Below are 23945 nucleotides of genomic sequence, written 5' to 3' on the forward strand. Positions count from 1 at the left end.
AGTCACTAATATGTAATTTACTGATAACTGACACATTATATTTACTTATGTATATAAATATAATGAAACAATTAACAGCAGTAAAATGATCAACACATCATCACCTCACTTGATTACAAATTTCTTTGTGGTGAGACTATTCAAGTTCTACTTTCATTGGAGCTTTCAAACATATAAATAATAGGGGCCAGAGCAATAGCACAGCAGGTAGGGCAGCTTGTACATGGCCAACCCATGTTCTATCCCCAGCACCCACATGGTCCCCTGAGCCCACCAGGAGTAATCCCTGAGCACTGCCAAGTGTGGCCCAATTCCCCCAAAGTAAATAAACAATAGGGCTGATAATAGTCTGTGTTATACATTAAATCCCTGGCAATTACTGTGTAAGTCTTCAGCAAGCATCACTCCATTTTCCTTACCCTCAATTACTGGCAATCACAATTCGACTCCTTGTTTTTATGACTTGGTGTCTTTTTGAAAGATTCTACATATAAGTGAGAACATACTTCATTGAAAAATAAAGACATCAAAAATAATTTTTTTAAATAGGAGTGTAAAGTAAATCAACAATAACCCAACAGGTTAGTTAAGTTAGTAAGGGACTTGAGTTCAATTTAATGTTCTGAACATTTTTTATGTAGTGTTTTCCCACACCAAAAAGTAAAATTCAGTATTCATAAAATACCATAGAAACTAGATTATAACTTAAAAATAAAAATTTAAAGCTATAAAATGACAAAAAATGAACAACTGATTCAAATTCAGTACTCACCCGATCCTCCTTTTTAGGCAACTGCTCTCTAATGAGTGTCTTGGTTCTCCTGAGAAACCAGCCAGCCATCTTTTTGGCAAGATTTTGCATGGCCTTTCGGCCTGTAGCTAATTCTCTTTTTGTTGCTGTATGTTTCTGACCATGTTCTACTGGATCAGAAAACTGCTTCTTGAAATATGTTCTGCTACCTAAGAGTCCTGGCACAGCCCTTTAATAAAGGCAGAAAAATAATGTATATAATAATAATTATTATTATAATAACAACAACAATATATGTATAAATATATTGATTTTTGGTTTTGGGGTCACTCCTGGCTGCACTCAGGAGTTACTTCTGGTTCTGCATTCAGAAGTCACTCCTGGCAGGCTCGGGGGACCTTATGGGAATGCTGGGATTCAAACCAGGTCCGTCCTGTGTTGGCTGTGTGCAAGGTAAATGCCTTACAGCTGCACTATTGCTCCGGCCCTATGTTGAGTTTATAAAATTATCTAAAAATAAAAATTAAATTAGTTTTTTTCTAAAAGCTATACTGTCACTTATTAATGACAATAATACAGCCAAGAAAATAAAATGTTCTTACAACTTCAGTAAATAAACATAATTAGATGGAATTTTTAACCCAAACAAGATATATACTTCAAGAACCAGAAGTATTATATAAAAATAGGTTTTCATGGGGCCAGAGCGGTGGCGCAAGTGGTAGGGTGTTTTCGCCTCGCACGTGCTGACCTAGGACAAACCATAGTTCGATCCCCTGCCATTTCATATGGTTCCCCAAGCCAGGAGCGATTTCTGAGTGCAGAGCCAGGAGTAACTCCTGAGCATCACCGGGTGTGGCCCCCCAAAAAAAACAAAAAACAAAAATAGGTTTTCATGCAACTATCTACTCTGTATATTATGGGATCAAGTGCTTCTATAAACAAACTGTATTATTTTTAAAGTACATTTTTTATTTAGGCACTGTAATTTACAAAGTTGCCAATAATGGTTTCAATAATGTCAATAATCATTCCAATAATGATAATGTTTCATCACTAATTCCACACTACTCTTAACTTCTCTCTACCAATGAACTAGCTTCCTTCCCTTAATGTCCCCCTTACTGCCACACAGTCCACTTTACCTTAATAGGAACATTTAAAGTCTAATAATTTATAGTTTGCTTACAGTAGTGCAATCTCAGTGGTTTACATGTATAAATACATCTGACCTTTATACCACCAATGTGTCCAAAGCCTCCAATCTTTGCTTCTGTTTGGCCTCCAGTCCACTTCTTCCATCTTCCCTGTCCTTTTCTCTGAATCCCTAAAACTTTCATTTCTGTAGTTTAAGGTCAAGGGTTTGTCCATCTTTTGATACCTTCCATTCCCTTGACTTTCGTTTTATTATTTTAGGGCTCTACCCCTTTTTTGTTTTTGTTCTTATTTCTAGCTCTGAGCTCTGAAATCATTCCTAGTGAGCTTGGGGACCTTATGTGCTGTCAAAGATGAAATCTAGGTCAGCTGCCTGCAAAGCCAGTGCCCTACCCACTATATAATGTCCCCTTTTTAGTATTTGAACCCACTCTAGCAGTGAAGGGCTATTCCATTCTGTGCTCAAGAGCTGATCCTGATGGTACTTGGAGGGGTCATATGTTTTTGAAATCGAAGCCAGGCCATCTGCATGCAAATCAAGCATCCAAACAACTCTTTCCCATCATTTTAAATAACTAGCTTTCTAGAAATAACTAGTAAACAAGCTAATATTAAGTTAAAATATTATACAATTTTCCAAAACTTATATAAAAAATTTCACTTACCAATCCATTACACACCACAGTTCTTTCATATTGTTCTGAAGAATGGTTCCAGTAAGACCAATACGAACTTTACATTTTAAAGCTTTCAAAACTTCTGTCACTCTGGCTTTAGGATTCTTGATTCTATGAGCTTCATCCACAATGACAGCAGACCATTCCAAACTACAATGTGAGAAGAAGAAAAAAAAAAGGAGAAAACAAATACAAAATAAGATTTAAAACTTGCAATGTTAAATCAGAATTTTAAAAAACAGTAAAATTTTTATCAAAAAAATTGTATGAAGTGTGGCATGATAGCACAATAGGAAGAATATTTGCCTGCATGTAGCTGACCTGAGTTCAATTCCTGGCATCATATATGGCCCTACCAGGAGTGATTTCTGAGGTCAGAGCCAGTAGTAACTTCTGAGCACTGCCCCAAAACAAACAAAACAAAAAATGAAAAAAAAAAATTGTGATAAGCTCTGAGAAAAACTAAAATTCATTGTTACTTAAGCAGTCCCTTGGTCAATTCAATGAAAGTAAGACAGCCTCATGATAAAATGATTGATATTACAGATGCTGCAGGCAATCAATGAAGTTCTAAAACATCAGAATAAACAGAAAGCCCAACAATGAAGTAATTTTGAAATTTAACTGTGTCAACACCCCCATTCTCCAGAGAGAAGAGATTAGGAATGCAGTTAATTGACTATGTCTTTAAAAATCACAAATTGAGGGCCCGAAGAGAAAGCACAGTGGTGTTTGCCTTGCAAGCAGCCGATCCAGGACCAAAGGTGGTAGGTTCGAATCCCGGTGTCCCATATGGTCCCCCGTGCCTGCCAGGAGTTATTTCTGAGCAGACAGCCAGGAGTAACCCCTGAGCAATGCCAAGTGTGGCACAAAAACAAAAACAAAAAAAACTGAATTTATTGATAATTACAAAGCTATAGAATAAACTTTTCTTTCCCAAGTGCACATGGATCAGAAAAAATGGGGTTTAGAGAGATTCCAAACTGGTGTGAATACATCTATATACCAGAAGGGATACAATCCAACCCAAATTCCTGCACTAAAGATTCTGCTTTGTTTGTTTGTTTGTTTGTTTGTTTTTTAGTTTTTGGCTTTTGGGACACACCCGCTGACACCCAGGGGTTATGCCTGGCTATGCGCTCAGAAATCACTCCTGGAAACCATATGGGACTCCGGGATCCAGCTGAGGTCCGTCCTGGATCAGCCATGTGAAAGGCAAACACCCTACCGCTGCACCATTGTTCCAGCCCCAAGATTCTGCTATACTTTATCCTAGTATCACCTCTTCATCAGGCTCTCTGTACTTTTATCACTTTCTAATTAGCTTGCTAACATATTTCCCTGAATTCTGAGAACTATTCCAGCAGAAAAACATATCCAAAGACAGTTCTAAGAAACCACTGACTTATCACTAAGTTGTGGGACCTGAGGACTGGATACTTGTAATTGGAAGAAGACATGAGTGGATGGCAGTAGTTTCCTTGGACTGAACCTTAACCACCTGTGATTTGTTATGCTCTACATCTTTAAAATAGCCAGCTTTTCCAGTGTACATAAACCAGAGGTATAAAACTAATATTCAAAAACCTGATGAGCAAAAGATAAAGGACAAATACCTCTGGGGGCTAGAGGTTCAAAACCAAGACTCAGGCTTATGGACTCATGAATTTACAGATAATGCCATTTTTCTTAAATCAAAAATATCTAATTGAACAAATCTTAAGTAGTATGTTTGCACTCAGTCTGGATCTCATCTTTTACAAATTCAGTAGATTCTTACAAAATGCTTATATGGGGGCCGGCGTGGTGGCGCTAGAGGTAAGGTGTCTGCCTTGCCAGCGCTAGAACAGGATGGACTGTGGTTTGATCCCGGGTGTTCCATATGGTCCCCCAAGCCAGGAGCGACTTCTGAGCACATAGCCAGGAGTAACCCCTGAGCATTACTGGGTGTGGCCCAAAAACCAAAAAAAAAAAAGCTTATATGATCACTTTAAAAGTAATTTTAGAAATCTGCAAAACACACCTCATGGGCACTCTACTATCCCAATAAACAAAATTATCAAAGAATCTTTAAGAACTTTTAATGATGTTCTTCTGGCTTAGCTCACCAGTGCTATCTGTCAGCCATTACTTTTTATACACTAGGCTGCAATCATAATGAATTTACTTCTCTGCTTCTTTCAGAGTACCTTTATCTGAAGGCTCTGTAAATACCATTCATTCTGTCTTCTTGGATTACTCTCCTTAACAGTTAATCAATTCATGGTAATTTTTTTTACCATGTCAATTATTACTCAAATTCTAAGTCAATAGTACTGGGAAGTTCCCTGATAACTTTATTTTGCACACAAGCTCCTCATGTACTCCCACATTTCATCCTCCGATTCATATTATAATATTAACATGACTATGTTCACTTGCCTCTCAAATCCCCAATAAAATATAGGTAGCATAAATTAATGTCTCTTTTTGAGTACCTACAGACCTGGAATGGTATTTGTCTCTCCACATTTATAATAGACCCCAAATTAAAATCATTCATGATATTCATATGCAAACTACAGACACTTTAAAAATCATCTTACATAGATTTAGAATAAGTTTTATTATTCTTTAAAAAGTATTTTTAGAGAAGTACAGAAATAACAGTCATAAGGAACTGTGAAAAAATGATGCAGGATTTTCCTTCTTAAGAAAAAAACACTGAGGCCGGAGAGATAGCATGGAGGTAAGGCATTTGCCTTGCATGCAGAAGGACAGTGGTTCGAATCCCAGCTTCCCATATGGTCCCCTGAGCCTGCCAGGAGTGATTTCGGAGTGTAGAGCCAGGAATAACCCCTGAGTGCTGCCGGGTGTGACCCAAAAACCAAAAAACCAAAAAAACAAAATCAAAAACATTAATCATTATCAACTACTTTAATAATTCTGAATGAAATAAATCTAGCTAATAAACATGAAGACCTTTAAAATTACAATATATACATATGTAAATTTACATAAAGCACCAATACCTGTTAAGTTCATCCAGACATAACCGCAGTGTTTCATAAGTTGTTAGGGCAATTTCACATTTCCTCTGCTTTATTCGAATCAATTCATGATCTTTTTTGTTACCATGTAAAATAACAACTCTGAAATATCCCCAGGTGTCCAATTCATCTTTCCAATTATAGAGGACAGAAAGAGGAGCAACTATTAAGAACATCTAAAAAGAAAATAATAATTCTGATGTACTTTTTAATTAAATTAAATTACTTTAAATTAATAGAGATCTCCAATAACAGGCAGTAAGAATAACTACAACTGGCAACTAGATCTGTTTTTAAAAGACCATTAACAATATACTTACAAAAGTGGATCAACTCCAGCTACTCAACTGCAGCAGTGGTGAACCAATACCAAGAAAAAAAAATTATACAGAAAATATACAATCACTATGATAAAAAAAGAAAAAGGGGAGAGAATTACCATTAAGGTAAGTAAAAGTAATTCATATAAAAGGAGAATGAAACAAAAAGAAAAGAAACAACAATGTAAATTGGTACATCCCCTGTAGAAAATATATGATTTGAACCAACCAAAATGATCCTGAGTACCAGTGGGTCTGAACAACATCACTCTGCCAAGTAAAAGCACTTGAGCTGTCTGAGCACTGGGTACTACTAAGATGTATTCTGGGTATATTCCCAGGCTCCTAGCCACTGCTGGGTAGTCCACCCCCAAATTGAAATTTTTTTTAATCTTTATTTAAACACCATGATTACAAACATGACTGTAGTTGGGTTTTGGTCACAAAAAGAACACCCCCCCCCCATCATCAGTGCAGCATTCCCACCATCAATTCACCCCATAGCCTTCCAACTACACCTTGCTTGTATTCGACATGGACATTCTACTTTACTTACTCATTAACATTGTCATGGCAGTTGTTAGTGTTCTAAATGCATCTCCCTGACATTTCCCCAAAGAAGAAATACAGATGACCAAAGGCACATAAAAAAATGCTCCACATCACTAATCATCAGGGAGATGCAAGTCAAAACAACAATGATACTTGCTCTTTCAATAAAGTAAATTAATATTGTTTTAAATGGTAGGCTGGGGACTGAAAAGGGGCAGAGTTGAGCAAACCTGGGAACACTGGTGGAAGAGGTTGTTTTATGTCACATTAACTACTGACAAGACTTAGACTGGATCAATGTTGATTTATGAATCTGTTATATCCATATGGTATTCTTTGGTTTGCATCTTCAAGTGGGCAGATGTCTGTAAAATTTTGGGACCTGTGCTCCCATAATATATATGCCCAGGGCATACATTTAATGCTGTTGTTTAAGAGTAGTTGTCATGTGACCATATGGCAAACAGTCACACAGTTTTAGGTTTTTGGGTAACTAGCCACACACAAAATTTCTAGGTGCTACACTGAAACTCCTTACAATTCTCCTAAGCAAAACCAAGCAGAGACAGGGTGTTGGTGCCATGGTAGGTGGAAAGAGCTGGGTTGCTGTCTTCCAATACCTGGGGAAAGTGTTTAGATTATTTCCTGCAGCGACCTTGCTCCAGACCCACTTTCCCTGGATGGAAATATGGTAGTTGGGTCTATTACAACTAGCACTTGAATAGGGACATTGAAAAGTGTCCTGAGGGCCCGGAGAGATAGCACAGCGGCGTTTGCCTTGCAAGCAGCTGATCCAGGACCAAAGGTGATTGGTTCGAATCCCGGTGTCCCATATGGTCCCCCGTGCCTGCCAGGAGCTATTTCTGAGCAGACAGCCAGGAGTAACCCCTGAGCACTGCCGGGTGTGTGGCCCAAAAACCAAAAAAAAAAAAAGAAAAGAAAAGAAAAGTGTCCTGAGAATACCCTGCAGTGGTCGGCAAGCCGCGAGCCGCATGTGGCTCTTTACACTTTTTTATGCGGCTCTTCTGTGTGCCAGGCCGCCGCTCCAGGAGCACTGACAGAGACTAGGAACAGAGTCCTGACTCCTGGAGCAGCTGCCAGGCACACAGAAGAGCCACATTAAAAAGTATAAAGAGCCGTATGTGGCTCACGAGCCACGGCTTGCCGACCTAAGAATGTGAGTAAAATGATCCTTTCATGGGTCAGTATTCCTAAATTCCATCCTATACCCCAGCCTGGCAACTTGGAAGGTACAGAACAAATTTATTTCATGTTACTTTGTCCAACAAAGCTTAAAGGATTAGCAAATATAATTTTGAGAAAATAAACGAGAGAACAATTTGTGATTATTGATTTGCTATGTCCTTGTTGGAAAATTTATCTTGGGTTTTTGTTTATGTTTTGTTGTTATTTATTTTAACTACACCCACTATTCTCAGGGGTTACTTCTGGCCCTGCACTCAGAAATCACTCCTGACAGACTCAGAGGACCATATAAAATGCCAGATATTGAACCCGGGTTGGCCATGCAAGGCAAACCCCAACCCACTTTGCTATTGCTCTGGCACCCATTTGTCATAATTCATTTCCAGTTATCCTACCTTCTTTGCTGTAGAAGACAGTTCCTTTTTCATACTTCTTAATAAAAACTCTGGCATGTTATTTTCAATATCTTCACGAGTTCCCTTTTTGTGTAAAACTGCAGCCAAAAATGAAATGACCTGGAGAAAAAGAGAAATACCGTATTTTCCGGCGTATAAGACAACGGGGCATATAAGACGACCTCCTAATTTTACAGTTAAAACATGGGTTTAAGCCTATATTCGCTGTATAAGACAGAACATTCCTGTGCTGCAACTGTATGTACCACAAGTGAGCTAATCACAACAAGCAAATGTTCAAAGTTTATACTGCAATAGACTTCCTCTCTGACTCTGGCCAATCTGAGCAGGCTATTTACAGTGTAGATTCAGGTACAGAACATTGTCTAATTTGCACGCATAAAAAGCCTGCTTGGATTGGCTGAGTTAGAGGCGGTCCAAGCAGCCTTGCAATGATTGGCGCAGGATCGAGTTGGAAAATTCGTTTCGTGGCAATATCCAGACGATTTTTGTTTAGCAGCTCTGGGGACCATATGGGGTGCCAGGATTCGAACCACCATCCTTCTGCATGCAAGTCAAACACCCTATCTCCATGCTATCTCTCCAGCCCCCACATTCTTATGCTTTTATCCATAGTAACTATCACTTCATATTTTTTACTAGAATAAACTGTACATTTGTATAATAAATTAATTTCCTTTACTGGTAATGCTTATAAAGTTGTGGAACTCTTTTTATTTAGTATATAGCTATATATATATATATATATATATAGCTATAGAATTAAATATAGAATTACCTATATACTCAAGTATAAGCTGAGTTTTTCTGGCACAAAATTTCAGGAAAAACTTGGCACAAATTTTGTGCTGGAAAAACCCAAACTTGACTTATACTCGGGTCATACAGGTTATTTGATTGGTGCACAAGTACGGAATCAATTGCACATAGTCTCTAGTCAACTTCTGCTGTTTGTTAAAGGGGTGGTGCTTCAGCTCACTCCACAAGTTGCGGCAGAGCTGAACAGGCAGGTGGCTGAATTGAACTGGATGCCACTAAACTATTTAACCCACAATATTTTGCACTTTGTATGAGACCAACAGCAGTGATGATATCTGCAAACTCAGTGATGATGACAATATCTATGCTGATACCCTCACATCAGATACAGCTAAAGCTCTGTTTGGACATACAGATGATGAGGAAGAGGAATCCAGTTTTGAATAGCTTACAGTTTTTTCTGTAACAATAAATATTGAAAAACATTTAACCTACTGATTCCTCATTTGTTGTAATTGTTTTGGGTATATATTTTTATTTTTAAATTTACCAGTGGCTGTTGTATTTTCCACCTTGGCTTAAACTCGAGTCACTGTTTTCCCAGTTTTAGGGTAAAATTAGGGGGGGTGAGTTTATACTCAAGTATATAAGTATAAATATTAAGTTAGATTATTATCAAAATGCATAAAATTGTGAGTAAGTTACTCTCCAAATCTCAATTGAGAAATAGATATTAAGGAAATATAACCTTACATAATAAAGAGCATAAAATATTTAATAAAATTGAACTTTAGTTCAAATTTCAGCATTAGTTTTTAACAGCTATGTATACTTGAACCAGTTAACCTATTTATTAAAAATTATGAAAGTAGCCAAAAAAATTTAATCAGAAATATTTGGGAGATGAAGGATGAAGATTTAAGTGGTCATATAAGGGCCAGAAAGATAGCACAGAAGGTAGAGTGCTTGCCTTGCCTTGCATGCAGCAGACCTGGATTCAATCTACAGCATACCCATATAGTCCCTCAAGCTCACCAGGAGAGATTTGTGAGTACAGGGCCAGGAGTAACCCCTGAGTATCACTGATGTGCCCCCCCAAAGAGCCCAAAATGATAATTTCTTTAGAGAAATAGATTACATTTTAATTATTCTAGAAAAAGTCTTTAACATGGACATAGAAACTATAATTTAAATCATACATGTTAGAAGAGTATTAGTAGTCCAGAATTCTTTGAAAAAATAGTATAAATATATTAATAACTTATTTTAGAAACCAATCATTATGTTCTAGGATCCATTAAGAACATCAAACCCAAGAAAGAAAATTATAAATTCCTAAGTGGGTAGATACTTTATAGTATAAACTTTAACACTTAAGACAAAAAAAATAATAAAACTTTAAAGCAGTCAGAGAAAGTAATCTGTACAATCTGGGGGAAGTAATCTGTACAATTAACTTCATGTTTAAGGCAACAATTAAGCAAATAACTGACACTGTACAAAAATAATAGAACACTTTCTCCAGGGCTCCATAAGAAAGCTATTCCTATTCACCTGACACCCTATGGCCACAGAGAAGGAACTCAGACTATTTCATATTCTTCTGTCCCAAGTCAAAGACATAAATGCTTGGATGGAAGACACTTTGAGAGAAGTAATACTTTGTTTTGTCTTGTTTGTACTGTACTGATAACAATGGGCAGGTCTGCAGATCTCCAGTGACATAATAAATAATTATTAAAAAAAATTATAGGGGCTGGCGAGGTGGTGCTAGAGGTAAGATGTCTGCCTTGCAAGTGCTAGCCAAGAAAGGCCCGCCATTCGATCCCCCGGCATCCCATATGGTCCCCCCCAAGCCAGGGGCAATTTCTGAGTGCTTAGCCAGGAGTAACCCCTGAGCATCAAATGGGTGTGGCATGAAAAACCAAAAAAAAAACAAACAAAACAACAACAACAACAAAAACAAAACAAAGCAAAAAAAAACATTATAACTGAATCTGTTAATATGTCTAAGATTATATACAATACTTAATTTGTCAAATTCCATTAAAAATACATATGGGGGCCCAGAATGATAGCATAGCAGAGAAGGACATTTACCTTGCATGGGGCCTACCAGGCTTTAATTTCTCAGCATATCATATGGCCCACCAAGCCATCCAAGAGTGATTTCTGAACACAGAACCAGGAGTGTGGTCCCAAAACAAAACCAAAAAAAAAAAAAACCCAAACAAACAAACAAACAAAAACAAAAAACATATGGGACTAGAAAGATAGTGCAATGGATAGAACGCTTGCCTTCCATGAAGCTGACCCAGGCTCAATTCCCTGCATTCTACACTGTCTGTCAAGCACAATCAGGAATAATTCCTACATGCAGAGCCAGGAGTAACCCTAACCACCACCATATAAGTGACCCCGAAACAAACAAACAAAAATTTCATTAAAAATACAGATAAAATATTTAAGAATCTCATTTTTGGGTGATTTCACTGAAAGCAACTAACTTTATAATTTATGAAAAGTATGGCATTGCATTCTGGAATTGCGACATCCCATCCTGGAATGTAGAATTCCTTCCTCTCATTTCATGGTGCTCTCTTCGGTCTCTGGAGAAGCCTAAGTTCTCTTGAGTGTCTTTTGTCTTCCTTTAAATGAAATTTCTTTACTTCATATATGTGTGTATAATTAACTATATGAGACGTACTTAATTCACTCTCACAGAATCTTTGTATCCTGGTTAGTTTACACTAACTCCCATAAATACATAAGAGATTAATCCACAAATTTATCCACAAATCCCAAAAAGTGGAAATAAAAATAAAATGATTTTTAGCTGACATGGGAATGGATAACTAAAAGCACTGACATGCCTTTAGCTAATTATATTAAGGTAATGTTTGCAGTAATGTGCCACATAAAAATACGGAAAGGGGGACTGTGAAGAATTACTGAGGTAGATTTAGAGACAGGATTATAAGTAGCATTTATCACTTCCTTCATTTCTGTTGAATAGGCCACAACTCCAAGAAGGCAAAGGCAAAGGATAGTGTTGGTAGAGACCTCACCTTCTCTATTCTACATATCAGTACAATAAAACATCCCAAAATATTCATTCTTAGGTCAATGACATATTTTAAAAAAGAATCATAAAATTAACTTTTGAAGTGTTTTAATACAGAATAGGTCTAAAATTATATTTAGACATGAGAAGAGCAACAGTAAACACTTAGATCAGTCATCTCTAGAATAGTAAAAGACCCAAAACCACATTATCTGTAATAAAATGCCTCTCTGGGATAGCTTTCTGTTTTCATAGGCATTCCTTTCTAAATTCTTGTCAAGCAAACATTTATAAGCCATCTTTCTTCAATTAACTCATGATATACAGAGTAAATCAGAGAAAGAAAAATAGTGTGACAAAACTCATAGATACATCATAAACAAATCCCATATACATCAAAGGCAGCAAACATTGTATAATTCTTAGAGGACAAAAGAAGGCTATGTTCTTTATATTTTTAAATATTCCTGAGAACTAAAAAGGAATGATCACATTCAGCCAAGAGTGAACACTGATAGTTAGAATTGATCACTCTGGACAAGAACTGGGTGCTGAAAGGGAAAAAAGTGACATGTATGGTACCCCTTCATTAATAATAGTGCAAACCAAACTGTCACAAAAGGAAAGACAGCAAGAGACAAAGAGAGGGGCCAGAGTGATAGCACAGAAGTAGGACGCTTGCCTTGCATAAGGCTGACCCAGGAAGGACGTGGGTTCAATCCCTGGTGTCCCATAATGTCCCCCAAGCCAGGAGCAATTTCTAAGTGCATAGCAGAAATAACGCTTGGGCATTATTGAGTATGATCCCAAAACCAAAGTGAGAGAAAGAGTTAGACACAGAGAGAGAGAGAGAGAGAGAGAGAGAGAGAGAGAGAGAGAGAGAGAGAGAGAGAAAGAGAGAGAGAGAGAGAGAGAGAGAGAGAAAGAGAAAGAGAAAGAGAAAGAGAAAGAGAAAGAGAAAGAGAAAGAGAAAGAGAAAGAGAAAGAGAGAAAGAGAGACTGAAACAGAGACAGAGTGAGACAGAGACAGAGAAAACTAAAATGCCCGTCAGAGGCAGGTGGGGGAGGTGGGTAGGATGGAAACAAGGGACATTGGTAGTAGAAAATGTGCACTGTAATACAGATCAAAGTGTCTAAAAGAATTAAAAAAATCAGGGGAGGGAGAGAGAGAGAAATAGAAGAAAAATAGTTCTTATAACTAGTATTTATCACTTCCTTCATGTCTGTTGAATAGGCCACAACTCCAAGAAGGCAAAGGCAAGGGAGGATAAGTGAGAAACTAGGGACATTGGTGGTGAGAAAAATATGCACTGGCTAGGCTTGTTGTACATTTGACTGTAACTTAATCATGAACAACTTCATCTGTGTGGGGGAAAAACTGTACATATTATGAACAAACTTATAACCATGGTGTTTAAATTAAAAATAGAAGTATGATCACTTAGTGCATAACCATAAGTAAACCCTGAATTGTTTGGATGTTGCCCAAAAGCCAAATATTAAAAAAAGTACATAAATAAAATCATAAAGATCCTGGGCCAGAGTAATAGCACAGCAGTAAGGCATTTGCCTTACACGTGGCCAAAATAGGACGGACCTCAGTTCAAATCCAGTATCCCATATGGTCCCCAGAGCCTGCCAGTACCAACTTTCTGAGCACAGAACCAGAAATAACCCCTAAGCGCCACCGGGTATGACCCAAAAACCAAAAAAAATAAATAAAATCTAAAAAGTCCTTAGGATGATTTATTGTTTCTACTTTAAGATTTGTAGGTAGCCCTGAAAGTTAGACTCTCATACTAGATTCATATTCTTTCTTCATGAATAATAAGCAATAATATTAATTTTTTATTACTATAGTCCTAAGCAACATTTTTAAACTGACTTTTGTCTAAAGAACTTGTATATTTAAGCAAAACTTTGAATCTACAGAAATATATAGTGTGTATGTATATGTGTGTGCATATATATAGATATATATAATGGCAATAATAATGTTAGGAAGCCATAATTAACCAGTAAGCTTATTCTATAGACTGAATTGCTATACTTTGAAAAATTATAACCTTCAGCAATGATATCTTTGATAATTAAACATCCAGTAACACAGAAATAATGATTTAAACAGAATCTTTAGGAATGCTGAGATAAGTCAATGGGCTAGAACATATGCTTTGGATGTAAGAGGCCAGGTTCAATCCCTCACACAATTTGGCTCCTGTAAGTACCACCATGAGTGACCTCCCCAAGGAGTCAAGAGTAGATATAGCACAAGTGGGCGTGTTCCAAAAGACATTAATTAAGTGATCCTTTAGAGTACACAAAATTATATTTTAGGTGATCAAAAAAGATTCTAAAACTGAGTTTACAAAGCATATAGGTAAAAATGTAATTTTTATTAAGACTTTAAGAGAACATTTTACCAATTCAAAGAACATATCTTTGTTATACCTAAACCTTTCAAACACTATACTAGAGCTGTGACTTTAATTTAAAAAGGGAGAAACGATGTCCTAATTGATTTCATTTGAATCAGTCTCAAATTGGGTATGTTCTCAAAAGCAAATCTAACAACAAACAAAGGATAAAATAACACCCACATGGTGGAGGCTATCTGGTTATCACAGATAGACATACTACTTTTCTCACCTCTTAAAACAGAATGCTGATTCTTAAACTACATATATTTTTATTGTGTTTTTAACTTATTAAATTTAGATGTAGGGCTCACACCTTGAGGGGCTCAGGGTTTACTCCTTACTGTGAGCTGAGGGATTACTCCTGGAAAGATCAAAGAACCAAATGAGTGTTGAGTACTAAGCCAGAGGTGACGATGTACAAGGCAAGTATCTGTAAAATATCTTAGTCCAAAGTTACTATGTAGAGAGTCTAGACCAGGCCCATGCTATATGCATAATAAATGTCAACCAACTTACTGAATCAATGCAGTTTATTAAAAACTAAATAAATGTCTGAAAGATGAAAGTAGTATAGGCTAGGGAGTAAAAATTAGTACAAGAATAGAAATTAAATCAATTATTAGCCCATGTCTGTTTCTTTGTTTTGTTTGTTTTTTGCCACATCTGATGACACTCAGGGGTTACTCCTGGCTATGTGCTTAGAAATAGCTCCTGTCTTGGGGAACCATATGAGACGCTGGGGGATCAAACCGAGGTCCGTCCTGGGCAGCCGTGTACAAGGCAAATGCCCTGTCACTGTGCTATTGCTTCAGGCCCTCTGTATTTTAGTTGCAATGGACTACTACACTGACTACTTACAACACTGATCTTTTCTAATTTTTAAAACTTTCTAAAATTTTAATTTTTAAACACTCAATACTATATATATTCACAAGACCCTCTTTTAACTAAGCTTCACTGAACAAATATCAAATTAACCAGTTTTCCATCTCCTCTAAGCAAAGGTTCTCAAGCAGATAAAATTGTTGATTGTAGTTATATTAGATAATTATTATATAAATGCATTTTAAAAAGTATTTTCAAACCACCAATTGAGAATTCTGAAAATACTAGAAATTTTTTATAAAAATGTTTAATTTTGCATTCAGATTCTCCATCTTCCAATTTTTAAGTCCAATTAAAGCCAAATACTATTAATAAAATATAAATTATGGATCATTTTATTTATAAAAATATAAATGGTGATTGACTAAATCTTCATTCTAGTATTGTAATTTCTAGGGTACCTGTAAACTGTACACTGTCAATTTCTGCAATTTATTACATGCCAGTTTTATCTGAAAAATGTATTATCTCAAAAAATACATAATCACATACTTTACTGCTAAAATTAAAAAATTCAGGATTTGTTTGGGAGTGAGAGAACAATGGTGGAGCTCATGGCTCACTGTTGGCTTTGCACTCAGGGACCAAATGGGATATCTGGGTTAGTTTTGTGCAAAGCAGTCTTTAGACTATCTCTCCAGCCTCTAACCTGAAAAAAAAATTTTTTTGTAAGACTATGGAGCAATCATAAATCTTACTATTCATTAATAGGCAACTCGAACACTTCAGACCCACCAATCAGTGGACAGATTAAACAAACAGAATTATCAATAAGGAACAACTTCCCTCAATAAGTATTTCTGGGGGCTGAAGCAACAGCACAGCAGGTAGGGCATTTTCCTTGCAAGCAGCCTACCTGGGGCTCATCCCTGGCACTCCATATGACCTCCCAAATACTGTCAGGAATGGCCCTTGATCACAGAACCAGACGAAAGCTCTAAGCACCACCAGATGTCCCAAACAACCCCCACAAAACAAACAAACAAAAAAATAACAACAACAAAAATCCCACAAGGATTTCTAACCAAGTAGCCTTGACATTTGTAGGTCAACAAAGTCATAAAAACTCAAATCACATAAAGTATCTTTTTTGTATCACAATCAAAAAATCAGCCATAAAGAGAAACTAGAAATAAGTTAATTTTGGGAGACAAAACAACAATCTACTGAATGACTATTGGGTCATTAAAGAAATCAAAGGAAAAATTTTAATTTTCTCAAAACAAAATAAAAACATGAGCTGCAGAATACATGAAACACACCAAAAATAGTAGTAAGAGGGAAGTTCACAGGAATATCGGCTTATATCCAGAAACAGAAAGCTCAAACACTGTATACAGCCTAAGAAAAAAAAATAAAACCTAAAATTAGTTGTCAGAAGGATTGACATAAATAAAACAGAAATAGAAAAGACAATATCTCAATGATTCATAGAGCTGATGCTTGAAAAAAATAAGATAGACAAAGAAAAACCCTAGAACTAGGATTAGAAATTAAAAGGAAATAATTACAACAAATAATCAAAGGAAAACAAAACATCTCCAGAAACTATCATAAATAACTTTTATAAACGCAAAGTTAGAGAAGCTAGAAGAAACAGATCAAGCTTTAGCGCATAAATCTCCCAAAATTTAAGAAACATAAAATCTTGAGACCAATTAAAAGCAAGGACACTGAAATAATTAAAATCTTCTCTTAAAACAATAGTCTGAGTCCAAATGATTACTATCAAGCCTGTAGAGACAACCTATATATAACATGATAATAATAGAGATGGCTACATATATTATAAAATGATAAATATTAAAATATAATTGTGAAGTAATTAAAATAGTACCTGTACCGTTTTTCCCAGTCCCATATCATCACCAAGAATACATCCTCTTCCTTGGATGAAGTGTCCATAAAGAAACTGGGCTCCTTCTCTTTGGTAATCTCTCAGATACCTATTAATAGTAAAAGGAATAGTGTCTCCATCTTCAGATAACTGAAAGGCAACAGCAGATGAAGGAAATTTTTTATCTGGGAAATAAGGCTTTTCCAAATCTTCATCATCAAATATGAAGTTCCTGGAGTAGTCTTTAACAGGTTTTACTTCTTGAAGTCTTTTAAGAGGTACTTCCCTCTCTTGAAAATCTGAATAAAAGATGACTGCAAATGACTTTCCATGTTCATCCACTGTAACAGACTTTATGGTTGCTTCACAAAGATTTTCATTATCTGGAGAAGGTGCAAGACATCTTTCTCCTGGATACCATATAACTGTAATAACAGAAAAAAATAAATTAAGCTTATAAAGTATCACAGCATCTCATTTTTCCTCTGCTGTATGGGAAAATGATTTCATATCAATGTTTTCCCTAAATAACTGAATGATAAATTATAATTTGTGTATTTCCCAAAATACATCATCAGATACCTCCCTAAATAATTAGTAGAAAAGGTACATAATTTATTGTCAATGGTTCTTACCTGGCTCTGTCATAATCTATTTTTAATAAGAATTGTTGATTCTGATTCGTGATTATGTACCATGGGCGTTTGGTTTATTACTTTGTTGTAATATTAAATCCAAAAGATGATTCTGGTGTACAGCTAGGGTTGAGAACCATTGATCATTAAACATCACTTATAACTAGTGAACATAATGTAAGCAAATTCATGATATGGTAATAAGAAAGCTTTGGTAATGAGTACGTTAAAACACTTAGAAAGTAATACTTTATGACTTGTCTGTATTTTTATCTCCATTATCCAAAGACAGTTGTTTCTACTCACATCCAATATTGCTGCTTTTAAACTACACTTATATATATATATATATATATATACACTTATATATATATATATATAAAACAAATCAAGGAAACCTCCACATCAACTATAGAGATGTGTGCCAACTTGCTCACAACTTATTCCCTTCTAGATTTTATAGAGCTAAGACTCAAGGAAGATGAATTACGAGCTCTTTAAGCTATGATGTTATTCTTTCACCTCTCTGTGAATTTATGTGAAGTTGTGCTTAACTGTACAGATTGTTTTTACAAATTAAAGCAATGGTAGCTTTCATTATTTTATTCAAAAAATAAAATACTATCAATGGGGAAGGGAGAATGTCTGACTCAGTACAGTTAAGGGTATCAAATGTAAGAAATTCAAATAATTTTACAAATGGAATTCTTTATAAGAATTCCAGGAGAATATGTCTATAACTATAAAAATACTAGTATTCATTCTCTCACTCATTTCTTATTAAGATCAAATTCCACAGATTGTTTGCTAGACTTTTCTCAAGGCCTTCAAGTTATGCTTTTGAATTTATTAAAACTCATTGTATGAACTGTTTCAAAAAGTAAAATGGCATCAATTGTTCCAAAAAATAAAGCCATTATTCCCACTAACATTGTTGAAATTATGTTAACTAATATTAGTAGTATATAAAGAAAAATTTGTTTTCTGGTTATACACTTTAACAAACTACCAAGAACTGTTAATAATATCCTAAAATAATTTTACCATGCAATTAAACTCTTGATCCACTATACAGTACTAGGTAGGTCACTGGGATCTAATCCTAATGATACTAAATTCACCATTATAAGAAATTGTTAGTACATTTTTGTATCATGTGACTTATTTTCTACTCAGCAAATGTCTCCTAAATTTTAAAGACTTAATTTGTTATGATTCAACATGATTCCATTTTAATTATTCACCAAACCTGTACCGTACAATGGATAGAAAATGAAGTTAATTGTAAAAATGAGTGATTAAGCCTTGCTCAAACTAGCTTTTCTGAATTTCACTAAATGTCATCTAACTTTCTAAGACAGAAAACATCTAGGCGGCTCCTAGTTTTCTTTATATATTACTTTCTACATCCATACCTCTGAATGCACCCAAAAAAAGGTATCATTTTCTTTCATGCTCCTATCTCTCTAATGCAATTATTGACAATTTTTTCTATAGCATCATATTTTGGCTTTTCGTTGTTTTAGATTTTAGTCTATGCTGTCCTTGACCCTTGTCACACAAATCCAATCAATAATTAACAAATTGAAAATTGTAAAATATAAGACATTAGGGCTGAGCATGTGACTTAAATTCTTAGTACATAGGTCTTTCTTTTAAGAGGTCTAGGTTCCACCCCTGCTACCTAAAGTGTCCTCAGAGTTCATAAGTGATAGCCTAGGGAACCCCCAAGTACCATAGGGTTTGGCCCCTGCCACTACCATTATAGCCCAACAATTTCATAAAGTTTAATCACAAATACACACACACACACACACACACACACACACACACACACACACACACCTAACTTCTGGATAAATCCTCAGCTTAAAGTCTTGTTAAGTATTCAGTGCACCAAAAATATATAAATAAATAAATAAAACAAAATCAACTCCAAACTACTCTGATCTAAAAAGAATCACTATAATTTATCTCCTACTTAATCCTGCAATCTGATGCCCATTTTTGACAATTAAAACATGCTGAGCAAGTCTTCTCAGAGTTTAGAGTTTTAGAGTATCTTATTAATCTCTATCTCAAATAAGTACCATTAGCATTTATGTCAGAGATAATTGCTATGTTTTTCAGTTGTTAACCATCTGTCCTCTCTCATTACCAAGAAATTTCCTTTCCAAAGATGTGCCTGTATTCAAAATTTTATCCCCAAAACCAGCAAACAGTAAGCACTCAGCAAACATGTTGAATTAAAAACTCTTACAGATCTTTACTCAACATCTACTAAGAAAGTTTTTAAATCACACAAACATGAAACGTAGTAAGTGCTTTAGAAGAACAGTTCTCTGAGAAATTTTACTTAGAAGAAGGCCAAGAAGAGTTTCTGATGATACAGCAAGTGCAAAAATCTTAAGGAATTTGTATTATTTCTAGAACTCTACTTGGTTCCTGAGTTTAGGTATTTTCTAAAACTAAAGAGATTCATTGAAGTTTGAAGGAGGGCTGTACAGAAAACACTAGGAGATGAAGGTGACAGGGAGGATAAAATTCTGAATTGGTGCATCTCGAACGTCCTTTTCTACCTTCTCCTCTATGTCCTATTACTATTTAACTGTGTTCATGACAAGGACCACGAACTTCTCCAGTATCAGGTCCTGAGCTTTCAGTTCCTTCCACAACACATTATATACAAGTTCTCTACAATTTGTGGTTCATTGCTATATAACGAGCACCTAGAATAAAATGTGATGCTCAAATCCTTGTAGGGCTGATTTGTTTTAACACAGAGCCAATATATGTAGTTGTAAGCATGGGGAGGGGGGCACTGCATTAAATGTAGTAGCACACGTATTCCTCACAGGCACCTTTTCCTTGTCGTTTTTCAACCACTGTGCTGTGACACACTAGTGTGCCGTGAGATATTGTCTGGTGTGCCGTGGGGAAAATTCCAATTTCATCTGTAACATGCGGCTTTGGCTCACAAATAGACCAATCATTAGATTAGTTCATAATAAAGTAATCATAAAATAATTTCTTTGTATTTGATTCCTATTAAAAAAATTACTTTATATATTGTCAATATAGGCATAGAGTTAATTTTTTTAACCTTTTCTAATGGTGATGTGCCTCGTGATTTTTTTTTTCATGGAAAGTGTGCCTTTGCACAAAAAGGTTGTATAAAAAAAAAACTGAGTTAGAGCACCTGTTCCTTCTTGCAACAGTAAAACGGAAAGCTAGAGCAGCCTTAGGTTTTTGGACTACATCCAAAGATGCTCAAAGGTTACTCCTGGCTCTGCGCTCATTCCTGGGGGGTGGGTGGGTGGGGGACCATATGGGATGTTGGAGATAAAACCCCGGTGGACCATGTGCAGGGCAAACTCCTTAATCGCTATGCTAGCACTCCACGGCGTCCTGGCCCTAGGAACGCTGCTTGCACGTCCACTATCAGCTCTGCTCAACAGCTTCAGCTCAGCGTCTCCCTAGCCTGAAGCCGAAAGTCTCTGCAGCGGGCCACTACGAATATATCCACCATCACGCCCCTTAGAGTGCTCTGATAAACGGAGTCCCTATGCAGCTCTGACACTCATCTCACAACACCCTACTCCAAGGAAACCAGCCAGCTGCACAACCCCGGGCACAGCAATAAGTTCAAGTCCGAGAACACCACCACCAAGACACCTAGGAACTCGGAACAACTGAACACCCCAAGCGGGAATGCAGCGCGCTCTGCGTTGTGCTTTCTGTGTCCTGCTCCGTGATGGGAGACCAGCGATGCCTGCGGCGTGGGGCCATCTTGGGACAGCCCTGCAAACATGCACGGGATCGGGGGGCCACTTGCACCGTCACACGCGTGCTTTACACGGGGAAGAACCGAAGGCTGTGTGTCACGGCTGGGAAGCCAGCCCAGGAGCCCAACTTGCTGCGACACCGCCTGAAATAGCACCGATAGATGCCACACGGGGAGGACCCGTGAGACCCAAGGACCCGGATGCCGGGTGGCGCCGCGCAGGCTCAAGGCCTATAGTACCTTTGCCTGCGGTTTCGGCGCGAGGCTCCGCGGCACAAGGGTCCATCGGGCCAGGGCGTGGGACCCGGCAAACTCGGGGTACTGGGCGCCCGAGAAGTGGACGAGGGCAGCAGGGTGGAGGCGGCGGCCCTAAGGAGCTCGGCCAATACCTCCTCCCACCGCTCGCCGAGCATCCCTTCCTCGGGAGCCTGAGGCCGGCTGGGTTCCCGAAAGAGAGCTGCCACCCGGGACGCCAGCTCACAAGGGGGATACCCGACCACAGCGCAGTACTAAGTCTCGCGAGAACGGGATTCCGAACCGCTAAGGAAATCTCGCGAGAGCAAAATACAGGCTGAGAACCTGGAGGCCGCTCCTCCTTTAGTCACGCGATACTTGAAGTTTCGCGAGAGGGGAGACTCATTATTTTTCCTGCCGCAGACCTGGCTAGCTGTTTTGGTAGTACAGTAGTATCCTGGAGGCAGATAACTGTAGTAATGTGCTTAGGTTGCTTCTGAGCCCAGTCAAATCCCAGGACCGCAGATGACTATGAGCAACGCTGGTTGCAACCCTGGGCGCCCAGAAGCACCTTTGCTGGGGTTCTTTCCCATTGGAGCAACCCCACATGCTCGTGGGTTTCCTGGGAGAAGGGAAGGCATTAAAAAAAAAAAGAGGTTCTCTTTATTATTATTATTATTATTATTATTATTGTTATTATTATTATTTTGGGTTTGGGGCCACACCCGTTGAGTTCAGGGGTTACTCCTGGCTATGCGCTCAGAAATTGCTCCTAGCTTGGGGTGGGGGTCCATATGGGACGCCCCGGGATCGAGCCCAGGTCCGTCCTAGGTTAGCGCGTGCAAGGCAGAGACGCATTACCTCTTGCACCACCACTCCGACCCTCGAGGTCCTCTTTTCAAAAAAAAAAAATGTGATTTTTGCAGATGTCGCAGGCGGTGTCCTGGCGATCCCCAGAATGGAGACCTAGTCTTAGAACAAAGTCTTAAGTTCCGACGGTACCAGGACACTGGAAAGGCGAACAAGCCCTCCCTGACCAAGTGAGTCATGCTCTAAAATACAGCCAGTAATAAATAACGCTGTTGTGCAAAACCAGCAACTGGCACCATCATAGAAGTTAAAAGAGTTCCATGAGAATTTGCAGTGGTGTTCTATGCAGCGTCTAAGGTCACCACTGACTTGTAGAATCAAGTATGAGAAAAACTTTCAGGCTATTTCTGTCATCTGCAAGGATACAGGTCACGCTTAGTGTGGGTATGTCACTCACATGGAAATTGCACTCTCCCAGACTTCGTGAGCTAATTAATCCTAAAAATAGTTCCTGTCCATGCTCATGCTGCGACTGCATACTGCAGAACATTTTATGCTATTCAGTTAGCCTGAATGGACCTTTATGAATTACCTGTGGCTACTGTAATCAGTTACCCACAGGTAAATAGTTTTAACAGTGGGAAGAAACATGTCTCCATATGTAGGTATCATTGGGCTAGAAAGATATCAGTATTATTTTCAGGACACTTTACAGGAAAACATTTATTTGCTTTCAGATTTCTACGTCTTCAACTAATAGACCTCTTCCTCTTAAAAGCCAGAGATATCCTCTCTCTTTGCTCCTTCTATGGTTATATCCTGTCCATTGCAACTGAGTAAGGTTCTTAGGTTTGTGAGGGCTTACATAATAACATTAGGCCCATCTGAAGAGTCAATGTAATCTACAAGTTTCCAAGTCTGCCTCTTCATTACATCAGAATTCCTTTGCCTTGTAGAGTCATAGGTTCCAAGGATTAGGATATAAATAGGCTCAGGAACCATTATTCTGCATAATATGGAGGATAATAATGGAGGATAATAATAATGATGAGGAAAACAATGTTACTCTTTGCAATGGATATCCTTTAACAAACACTGAAAATTAACAGTATAATCTACAGCCCAGAGCAATAGTATGATAGGGAGGGCGGTTACATTGCTTGAGGCTTACTTATGTTAAATTCTCAACCCCAGATAGGTTCTCCCTAAGTTCAGCCAGGTGTGATTCCCTGAGTGCAGAGCCAGGAATAAGCTCCCCAATAAAGCATTAATGTAATATTAACCTTATATTAATCTAACATAATATTAATTCCAGGCCTGAATACTTACACACAATCCATAACCTCTATGGTCTTGAGCAAGCCAGAAGTGATCCCTGAGCACAGTGGGTGTGGTCCAAAGCAAAAATAAA

The 23945-nt window shown here is 37.5% G+C and overlaps 1 protein-coding gene across 1 annotated transcript in view; it reads right to left on the reverse strand.

The window, feature by feature from the left end:
- The window catches only part of ERCC6L2 (ERCC excision repair 6 like 2), a 65527-nt gene extending 43551 nt beyond the window's left edge, over window positions 1-21976 (reverse strand). Inside the window, exons 1-6 of the mRNA XM_049772309.1 lie at window positions 21731-21976; window positions 17072-17496; window positions 8086-8205; window positions 5595-5788; window positions 2572-2733; window positions 773-980 (exon numbers count right to left, since the gene is read on the reverse strand). Of these exons, the coding sequence (XP_049628266.1) occupies window positions 773-980; window positions 2572-2733; window positions 5595-5788; window positions 8086-8205; window positions 17072-17496; window positions 21731-21776 (1155 nt within the window). The 5' untranslated portion in view covers window positions 21777-21976. The remainder of the gene's footprint in view (window positions 1-772; window positions 981-2571; window positions 2734-5594; window positions 5789-8085; window positions 8206-17071; window positions 17497-21730) is intronic.
- Window positions 21977-23945: the final 1969 nt, after the last annotated feature.

Source organism: Suncus etruscus, chromosome 4, assembly GCF_024139225.1.
Source record: "Suncus etruscus isolate mSunEtr1 chromosome 4, mSunEtr1.pri.cur, whole genome shotgun sequence".
NCBI lineage: Eukaryota > Metazoa > Chordata > Mammalia > Eulipotyphla > Soricidae > Suncus > Suncus etruscus.